The sequence below is a fragment of the Colobus angolensis genome, unplaced genomic scaffold (assembly GCF_000951035.1).
Source record: "Colobus angolensis palliatus isolate OR3802 unplaced genomic scaffold, Cang.pa_1.0 Scaffold68, whole genome shotgun sequence".
In the NCBI taxonomy this organism is placed as follows: Eukaryota; Metazoa; Chordata; class Mammalia; order Primates; family Cercopithecidae; genus Colobus; species Colobus angolensis.
In genome coordinates, this window is record NW_012120487.1 from 7,865,062 (window position 1) to 7,875,260 (window position 10,199).

General features: G+C 49.6%; 1 protein-coding gene across 2 annotated transcripts in view; it reads left to right on the plus strand.

The window, feature by feature from the left end:
- Positions 1-10,199, plus strand: part of MROH7 (maestro heat-like repeat family member 7) — a 75,928-nt gene that overhangs the window by 26,115 nt on the left and 39,614 nt on the right. The window contains exons 4-10 of one of the 2 annotated variants that reach the window (XM_011926348.1): positions 383-456; positions 2,498-2,581; positions 4,108-4,187; positions 4,409-4,538; positions 6,676-6,771; positions 7,285-7,389; positions 7,600-7,735. In XM_011926348.1, coding sequence (XP_011781738.1) covers positions 383-456; positions 2,498-2,581; positions 4,108-4,187; positions 4,409-4,538; positions 6,676-6,771; positions 7,285-7,389; positions 7,600-7,735 — 705 coding nt within the window. The remainder of the gene's footprint in view (positions 1-382; positions 457-2,497; positions 2,582-4,107; positions 4,188-4,408; positions 4,539-6,675; positions 6,772-7,284; positions 7,390-7,599; positions 7,736-10,199) is intronic. The other variant, XM_011926349.1, reaches the window with a different exon arrangement.

The following is a 10,199-nucleotide window of genomic DNA, read 5'->3' on the forward strand; positions in this document are numbered from 1 at the left end:
ATCACTGGAGGTCAGGAGTTCGAGTCCAGCCTGGCTAACATGGTGAATCCCCATCTCTACTAAAAATACAAAAAATAGCTGGATGTGGTGGTGGGTGCCTGTAATCCCACCTACTTGGGAGGCTGAGGCAGGAGAATCACTTGAACCCGGAAGGTGGAGGTTGCAGTGAGCCAAGATAGTGAGTGCCATTGCACTCTAGCCTGGGCAGCAAGAGCGAGACTCTGTCTCAAAAAAAAAAAAAAAAAAAGCTCAGTATGGCTACTGGGGTGCTGGGGTAGGGTAGGGATTGGAGGGGCCTAGAAGGGGAGGAGAGAGATGGCATGATGGCATCCTAGGTACATCACAGCTTTATCCACCTTCTCATTGAAATTGTGCCCTGCAGGAGCCTTTGATGAAGTGACCTCATGCCTGGTGAAGGTGCCAGAGAAGACAGAAGGTGGCAAAAACATGGCTCTGGTATGCCTCCTGCCCAACCCCTAGCTGACTGTCCCGGGGTACTTCCGTGCTGTCTACCCCCTCCCCCTCCCCCCACCCAACCCAGCAGCCTCAGCATTCCCCGTGCCTCTGCCCGGCTCTCCTTTTCTTCATAACATTCATTGCCGTCTGATGTGCCATATGCTTTGTTTATTCATCTTCTTTCTTGTTCATCTGCCCCACAAGGACATATCCTCCATTACTCGGGCATTTTTGTCTGTTATTCACATCTGTAACTTCAGCATCTAGAACAGTGCCTGGCACATAATAGATGCTCAATACAATATTTTTAAACAATTGAATGAATTGTGGGAGGGGCTCTGAAAGGGGCAGAAAGTCTAGAAGTGGCCTTTTTTCAGGACAGTCAGGCCCAACCCAGGTCTGGGCTATGCAGCAGGCTCAGGAGGCCCAAGAAGAGCAGTCCAGCAGGTGAGGCACACTTGCATTTGCAGGACTTGGCAAGGGCCAGTGGGGAAGACTAGACAAGCCAGTGGACGTGAGTGCGACAAAGGGAGTGTGGACAAGGGTGCTTGGTGGACAGAATGTGGAGGAGGTGGGGTATCCATCCAGGCCTAGACAGGCAGGAGGCAGGCCCTGCCTCCAGGCTGCTTCAGGGCCAAGCTTCAGTCCCTGGGGCAGTGCAGGGTGGGGATGGGGAGAGGTGCCTGGACTAAGAGGAAGCTCTGCATTTGGGGAGCATTTATCCTCATCCCATGGCGTCCTTCTAGTTGTCCACTGTGTTCCTGCTACACTGGCCTTTTTCTGTTTCTCACACACGCCAAACTCATTCCTGCCCCGGGGCCCTTGCACGTGTTTCTGCCAGGAAAGTTCTATAAAATGAGCACAACAAAGCAGAAGTGAGGCCCATGCTGGGTGATATGCACAGCACCTACCATGGCGCCTGCAAAAAGAAGACTTTTCATTGCTGTCACAGGGGCCAAGGGAAAACGTCCCCTTCATCCTCTGAAGGTTTGATGGAAAAAAAAAATCAACCAACAAAGGCAGATTAATTGGAGAAAATGTACATGCATTTATTAATGAGTACACGGAGAGAAGCACAGAGTGATTACCTGTCCCCCAGTGAGGGCTCAGAAGCTTATATACCATTTTGAGGTTACAGAAAAATGGGGGCTTGGATCCTGGCAGAACAGGTTGTAGGAGGCAGGAGAAGAGAATTTTTTTTTTTTTTTGAGGTAGGGTCTCACTCTGTCACTTGGGCTGGAGTGCAGTGATGTGATCTTGGCTTGCTGCAGCCTCAACTTCCCAGGCTTAAGTGATCCTGTCTTCTAGCTTGGGCTTCCTTGCAGCACAGTGGCTGGGTTCCAGAGGGAAAAAGTGGAAACTTCCAGTTTCCTTAAGGACTAGTCCAGGAACTGGCCCAGCGTCACTTCCACATTACTCTACTGGTCAAAGCAAGTTGTAAAATGAGCCAAGATTCAAGAGGAATCTGTCTTTTGGATAGGAGGAGCAGAAAAGAACTTGCAGCCATTTTCAATGTGCTACACTCCTCATCAAATTAACCTGTCTTTTCTTTCCTATATGAAGTTAGTTTTCTTATTTCATGGTCATTGTTTATTTTCCTTCTTCTCCCTTAAGATGATGAGAACGGAGAGATTAGTTGGATTGGTTAATGTGTTCTCTCTCAGGTAGCAGAATGCCTCAATCTGACTTGTATGTACTGGAAGACCCATATGAAGCGTTACTAATGGTGCAATTTCAGGTTGAGGGATTGGGGCCCTTTCTGTCCCCTCCTTAGTTGACTGGAGAAGGGGGAGTACTTTGCAGTCCCTCATATCTGGTCCTCTTCCAAATGCTGGCATTCAGGATTAACTCCTCCAATCCCTCAATATTCTCCAATCTTTACCCCACTCCAAGTTCCCCTTGTGGAAACCTCTCATTTCTCTTGCGCCAATTCTGGCTTGCCTGCAGGTGTCAAGTGGTTAACAGTGCTGTATGGGCAACCCCTGAGGACTGGGCTCGGTGGGGCTCTCACTCCGAGGTTTTGCCCTCTGCTGTCCCCTAGGTTGAGAATGTCACCACCCTTCAGAAGAGCCAGGATCTGTTGGAGGCAGAAAGAGAAAAGAAGACCATGATGAAGAAGATGATGGTGGGGGAGCCACAGGCGGGTCTGCGGCATTGGGGTGGGAGGGGGCAGAATTCCTGAGTCCACCCACTGACGAGACTGCAGGGGTGGGAGGCTGAGGTGGGAAGAGGACAGGATGAGGAGGCAGGACACCGGGAATTGAGTCTCAGCTCCACTTCGAACTGCCCTCCACCTACATGGAGGGAGCTCAGGCAAGTTCTGAGCCTCACTCTTCTCATCTCACAGATGGGTGTGATAATACCTGTGCCACTGGCTTGTTGGGAGGACACAACGCAATGCTTAGTCTACAGTAAAGCCTTGCACACCCAGAAGCAGTTCTTATTACTTAATACATTCTTTTCCCAGCCATTCCTTCTGGTGGGCAACTTTAGACAGTTTCCTCATCATTTTGATAAATATAGTCACTCCACCAGAATGCATTGGGCAGGAATAACCACTGAAGCTTCCAAAATTATATTTGCGTTTGTATACTTTACAGAGACAACCAAAAAAGTCCTTGCCCTCCATACCTTCATTTAACTAACATTAATTGAGCATCTGCTGTGTGTAGGTGCTAGATCAAAAATGAGAAGCAATTAGAAGGACATCCTTTATTTTGAGACAGGGTCATGCCCTGTCGCCCAGGCTGGAGTGCAGTGGTGCCGTCATGGCTTACTGCAGCATCAACCTCCTGGGCTTACGGGATCCTCCCGCCTTAGCCTCTTGAGATTTGGGACCACAGGTGTGTGCCACCATATCCAACTAATTTTTTATCTTAAAGAAATGGACATTTGGCCAAGTGTGGTGGCTCACGTCTGTCATCCCAGCACTTTGGGAGGCCGAGGCAGGCAGATCACTTGAGATCAGGAGTTCGAGACCAGTCTGACCAAAATGGTGAAACCCCATCTCTACTAAAAATACAAAAAAAGCTTAGCTGGGGATGGTGGCATGTGTCTGTGGTCCCAGCTACTCAGAAGGCTGAGGCAGGAGAATTGCTTGAGCTGGGGAGGCAGAGGTTGCAGTGAGCTGAGACTGTGCCACTGTACTCCAACCTGGGCAACAGAGCAAGACTTCGTCTCAAAAAAAAAAAAAAAAAGAGAGTTCGAGATGAACCTGGCCAACATCATAAGACCCCATCTCTAAAAAGAAAAAGCAAAAAAAAAATTTAAAGGAATGCAACTGGGCAGTTTTCAAGGGCCACGCATGGTGGTTTTTGCTTTGGGCCAGTTCCATGGTTTCAATATGCCTCCTGGAAGCCAGGCATGGTGGCTCATGTCTTTAATTCCAGCATTTTGGGAGGCCAAGGCAGGAGGATGGCTTGAGCTCAGGAGTTTGAGACCAGCCTGGGCAACACAGCAAGACTCTGTCTCTACAAAAAATAAAAATACTTAGCCAAGTGTGGTGGCATGAGCTTATAGTCCCAGTTACTTGGGCAGCTGAGGTGGGAGGAGCACTTGAGGGGCTGCTGTGACCTGCTCCTTGTGAGAGGGGCAGCCTTGGCCCTGGCGGCCTGCAGTAGCCCTGTCCTCATCAGCCCTTCCCCTGTCCAGAGGCAGATCCAGGAGGAGCCACTGGATTCTCTCTCAAGCTCCGTCCGCAAGCAGGCCATGGAGATCCTGACCCAGCTGAGGTGTCCATGGCCCTTTCCCTTTCCCCACAGCCCCTCTCCTCTCTTCCTCCACTTCTGCCTCCCTCCGTCTCTCTGCTGTACCCTCCGCCAACCCGCCTCCACCCCTCCCCCGGTACCCTTTCCCCTCCCCTTGCCCAGTCCCTGCTTCTCAGCTCAGCCCCCATCTTTAGCCGTAGGGCCCCTTTCTCACTCCCTTTCTTTGTTTTCTGCCTCTTCTCCAGCCACACCCAGCCCACCCTGGGCGTGCGGGAGAGGTCGGAGCTGGTGAACATGTGTGTGCAGAGTGTGTTCTCCCTGCCCTCCGTGCAGGCCATGCAGGAGAAGGATGAGACCAAGGCTGAGACCATCCAGGTGAGATGGGCCTTCCAGCAGGGCCTCAGGGCTGGCCCAAGTTCTGGGAGGAGATCTGGAGCTGCATTCTCCAGCTCATTGGTCTGTGGCCTTGGGCAATTCAACTCACTTCTGTTGGTCTGAGTAGGTACTTGATAAATAGTGAATGGATGAATCATTCAAATAAAGACACCTGGCTAGGCGCGGTGGCTCACGCCTGTAATCCCAGCACTTTGGGAGGCTGAGGTGGGTGGATCACGAGGTCAGGAGATGCAGACCATCCTGGCTAACACGGTGTATCCCCATCTCTACTAAAAAAAATATATATATATATAAAAAATAGCCGGGCATGGTGGCAGGCACCTCTAGGCCCAGCTGCTCAGGAGGCTGAGGCAGGAGAATGGCTGGAACCCGGGAGGCGGAGCCTGCAGTGAGCAGAGATCGTGCCACTGCATTCCAGCCTGGATGACAGAGTGGGACTCCATTTCAAAACAAAACAAAACAAAACAATACCCATCCTGTCCACTTCTGGGCCCTGCCCTATGGGAGGGATGTGGGCAGATGATGGCATGGCCAAGGGAAGTGGCCAGGATTGGGAGGGGCAGGGCTGAGGCCTAGGCTATAATGAAGACAGACTGGGGCTGAGGCCTGGAGAAGCAGAACCTCAGGAGGCTCATGCAAGCATCTTCAAACCTCTCCAGGCGTTCCTGGAGGAGGAGTGGAGGTAGGATGAGGGGTAAAGAGGGTCAGTGGGGAAGGTTAAGTCAAAGGGTTTCAGCCCAGGGTGCAGCACATTCATTCATCACTTCATTTAGCAAATAGTAACTCAGTACCTACTCCATGTTGATCTCAGCACAGGAACCTTACAGCCGAGGTGAGCGTGGGGGAGATGGATGGTATCAAATAAATAAATACGAATAAATACAAAATTACACCAATCATAAATCCTGCAAGCCGGAAGTACTTGGTGCTATAAAGAGCCTGCAATGGTGGGGTGGGCAGTGGGGAAGGGAAGGCCTAGATGGGGGTCAGGGGTTGTGATTGTGAAGCTGCGAGGTTAATAAAGAACTAATTAGCTGCAAAGGGTGGCAGAAGAAAGCGCATTTCAGGCAGAGAATGACAAAGTGGCAGTGTGACTGGAACCCAGAGGGTTAGGCGAGAGTTCTGGGAAGTGAGGCTGGAGAACCAGGGTCCCGGAGGTGGTGCCCTTGTAGAAGACTGGGGTGGAGCGGGTGAATGGAAAAAGCAGGCAGCCCTTTTGTAGTACCAGATTTAGCCAGCAGAGGACAATGCTGCATAGTAATCTGCAGAGATGGGCGGGAAGGAGGAGGTAGGTAGGTGGTGAGCCAGGCTTTCTTGGTGGTTATGGTATATCCCCAAGGACCACTGGCTTCACGGTGTGTGCAGACTCAGGAAGTCGGACAATAACAACCTAGGAGGCACACTTAGGGAGCTGGCAGGAGGAGGGGAGGCAAAAAAGAGAGGGTCTTCTCAGAGTAACTCAAACCCACTGCCCAGCCTTGTGTACATGTAATGCCGGTACCCATAAGACAATTCCAGGATGGTGGTGTGGTTAAGGAATGAAAAACCTGGGCAGGGGAGAGATGGCTTCCTTAAGGGGCAACTTGGAAAACTTATTTGGGTCTAGGAGAAGCAATTCAAAAAAGAATCAGAGCATTTCCCCAGAGATGATGAAAGTAAGATTGGCTCTTTCATTGATCCAGCTCTTGCAGTTCCAGAGCATTTTCCCATCCATCCTCTCATTTGCTCCTCATGACTTGAAACTTCTTGTTCTGTGATCTTGGACAAGTGTCCCTGTCCCTTCATTTGTAAAATGAGAGAAACAATTTGTGGACAAGGTGATATGGTTGTGCAAATCACCAGGTAGCGGTAGATTCTCAGTGTATGCTGGATCTCCGCTTCCTCCGTCTTTAAGGTAGAAAGTGCAGAGATAATAATTAGCAATTGTTGATAAGGAAACTGTAATCCATGAGGGGAAGTAATATGCCCAACATTACACATCAAGTTAGTCTCAGAGGTGGGACCAGAAAGCAGCTCTCCTGGTTTCCCCTCCTCCCCTGACCCACACCAGGGGATGCCTGGGGCTGATGTCTACTCCAGAGGTGCCCTAGTGGCTTGGTTCTCCTCCTGTCCACAGACTCTTTACCATCAGACCCTGGAGGCCCTGCAGACACTGCTCAAAGCCCTCTCTATCGAGGACCCCACTCCTGCTGGGCTGAAGAGCATCTTGGAGGTGCGGAGATGGGAGGGGCAAGGAAGGGAAGGGAGGAAGGGTGGAGGGAAGAGAGAAATTGGCTCAGGAGCAGTGGAGGCCAGACCCAGGAGTGATTTGGCTTTAGGATGTCATTGTGTGTGAGTGTTCTGCCTCTCTGTCTGTCTCACAGGCCCTGTCCCAGACTCTTCCTCTCCCCACTCTCTCGCCATCCTCCCACTCTCTAAATGGCTGCCCATGGTTATAGCTGCTACCATATCTGTGCTCTTCCCATGTTTGTCCCTGCATCTCTCTTCTGTCTTCATGACTCTTCACCTTTCATCTCTCTCCTCATTGACTTCCTTCTTCCCTATAGTCTGTCGGTCCTATTCTGAACTCCATCTCTCCCTAAACTCCAAGGAGAGGAGGAGGGCTGTGGTGACCTTTATGCCCTCTCTGGAAGCTTCCTGCTGATGGGTGAAGGCTGGCCTGTCCACCCAGCAGCAGGGGCTGGCATCTAACCTGTAGTTCTGAGTCTTGCTTTTTATCCCACAGGCCCTGGGGCCTTGGATGAACTCTGGGAAGGCCCATGAGCGAGCACGGGCTGTGAACAGCAATGTCTCTGTGTTGAACCACGTGCTTCTGACTCTGCCTTTCTTTGTGAGTGGCCCCTGGGAGGGGTAGAGACTCTTAGGGAGAATCTTCCCACTTCTGAAGGAGCCTGTGCCTCTGTTCAGGGATTCCCAGGTGACTCTTGCCATCTTCAGAGGGCTTTGTTTTCTGGGCCAGACTATCCACCTGTGTTCACCATTTAATGTGTAGCATTGTTGAACCTATAACACTCAATCCCTAAGATTGCAATACAAACAGATGCCCTTGGGGTTCCCGGCGCTGGGTTTTCTGCTGGGGAGACTCATCCTTCGCATTGGGGATCCTGATGAGGAGATTGGCCGGGAGGCTCTGGACGGCGTCATCATCCTCTACACTATCCTGGAGCTCCAAAAACGTAAGCCTTATTGCTTCTGAAGGAAGTCTTCTGAGTTGTTGCTCAGTCTGGATTCAATAAAGAATCAGCTGGAGCCTTGGCATTAAGACACTGGTGGGAGATGGGGAAAACCAGCACAGGGTCAGATGGGGACTTTGAAAACTGGTGTGAAGCCCAAGACCCCATAGAACAAGGGGACAAAGGCTACAAACAAAACTATTTTGATTTAAGCAGTCTTGCTTTTTCTCACCCTTCCAAGCTTAGTTTGTGACTATCATTTTCATATTCCCTTAATACTAGGTATACCTAAGGATAATTCCCCTAACACCTTGTTTTCCTGGCTGTTTTCCCCACTAGAGACTATAATCCTATGAGGGAAGGGCAGGGCTGTATCTTGGTTAGCCCTGTATTCCCCAGAGCCATCTCTGGGCTTGGCACATGGTGGGTGCTCAGTGAATATCTATTGAATGAATGAACAAAGAACAGCTTCTGTCTTAGAATCCAGAGCAGCTAAAGCTTGTAGTTGAGAGAACTTTCCTTGATTCAGCTTCAGGGAGCAGTTAGTGATGTGGTATGGGCTGATACAGGTATCCAGAGGCACTGTACCTAGAGGTGCACAGTATCGGCTGTCACTTGCCTCCTTCCTTTCTCCATCACCCTAGCTCTGCCCTAAACCAGGGGACCTTGGTATGTGGTTTAAACTCTTCTGGCTCTGGGGGTAGAGTGACCTGTGCATAAGAGCTGGGTCTGTCCCTGCTTAGTGGTGTGACCTCAGGCAAGCGCTTTGTATAGGCCTAGATTTCCTCATCTGTGCAAAGGGCGCACTCAGATATAGTTCATAATTCATGCTTTCTTTTTTTTTTTGGACAGAGTCTGACTCTGTTGCCTAGGCTGGAGTGCAGTGGCACAATCTTGGCTCACTGCAATCTCTGCCTCCTGGGTTCAAATGATTCTCCTGCCTCAGCCTCCCTAGTAGCTGGGATTACAGGAACACATCACCACACCCAGCGAATTTTTGTAGTTTTAGTAGAGATAGGATTTCACCACGTTGGCCAGGCTAGTCTTGAACTCCTGACCTCAAGTGACCTGTCTTCCTCGGCCTCCCAAAGTGCTGGGATTATAGGTGGGAGCCACCGCACCTAGCCTAAATTCATGCTTTTTGAAAGATTAAGTGAGATCTTTTGTAAGAGCATATGTAAAGGTACTAGCTCAGTGCCACACATTATAGGCATTTGTCATATAGTTCGCCTTTTCCTGTCCCTTCAGGCTTTTGGGCTTTATCTGGTATCCTCACTCTTCTTGATCTCTAGCATTTGGAACAAAGATTTGGTCCCTGGGAGATTTACCCTGTTGACCAGGAGCCACTCACATCTCTGGAGGGTGGGTGAAGGTGGTATAAGCCATGTTAATAACTGGCTTTAGGGGTAGGAATAGGAGCCTCTGTGAGTCTATTCTGGCTCAGGAGGCTGCCTTTTTTTTTTTTTTTTTGAGACAGAGTCTTGTTCTGTTGCCCAGGCTAGAATGCGGTGACATGATCACACTGCAGCCTCAATCTTTCAGGCTCAAGCAATCTTCCCACCTCAGCCTCCTGAGTAACTGGGACTACAGGAGCCCGCTATCATGCTTGGCTAAATTTTCTTTGTATTTTTGGTAGAGATGGGGTTTCGCCATGTTGCCCAGGCTGGGCTCGAACTTGTGGGCTCAAGTGATCCGCTTGCCTCGACCTCCCAAAGCGCTGGGATTACAAGCATGCAACACCGCACCCTGCCAAGGCAGCTCATTTGAAAAAGAAAGAAAGAAAGAGAAATAAGTAGGAATTATAGACCCAATTAGGGTTGCCAGATTTAGCAAATAAAAAATACAGGATACCCAGTAAAATTTGAATTTCAGGTAAACAATGGATAATTTTTAGTATATCTGAGATGTAATTTCACTAAAAATGATTTGTTTATCTGAAATTCAAATTTAACTTGTTATCTTGTATTTTATTTGGCAACCCTAGGCCAAACTTATACTCTTAGATTTTATTTATTTTTTCTTTTTTTAGCAGGCAAGAACCATACTCTTAGATTTGTTTATTTATTTATTTATTGAGATAGAGTCTTGCTCTGTTATCCAGGCTGGAGTGCAGTGGCTCAGTCATGGCTCATTGCAGCCTCAACCTCTCGGGCTCAGGTGATCCTCCCACCTCAGCCTTCAGAGTAGCTGGGACTATAGGCACACGCCACTACGCCCAGCTTATTTATTTATTATTATTATTTTTTGAGATGGAGTCTTGCTTTGTTGCCCAGGTTGGAGTGCAGTGGCACGATCTTGGCTCACTGCAACCTTCGCCTCCCAGGTTCAAGCGATTCTCTTGCCTCAGCCTCCTGGGTAGCTGGGACTACAGGTGCGTGCCACCGTGCACGGCTAATTTTTGTGTTTTTTAGTAGAGTTGGGGTTTTGCCATTTTGGCTAGGCTGGTCTTGAACTCCTGATCTCAAGT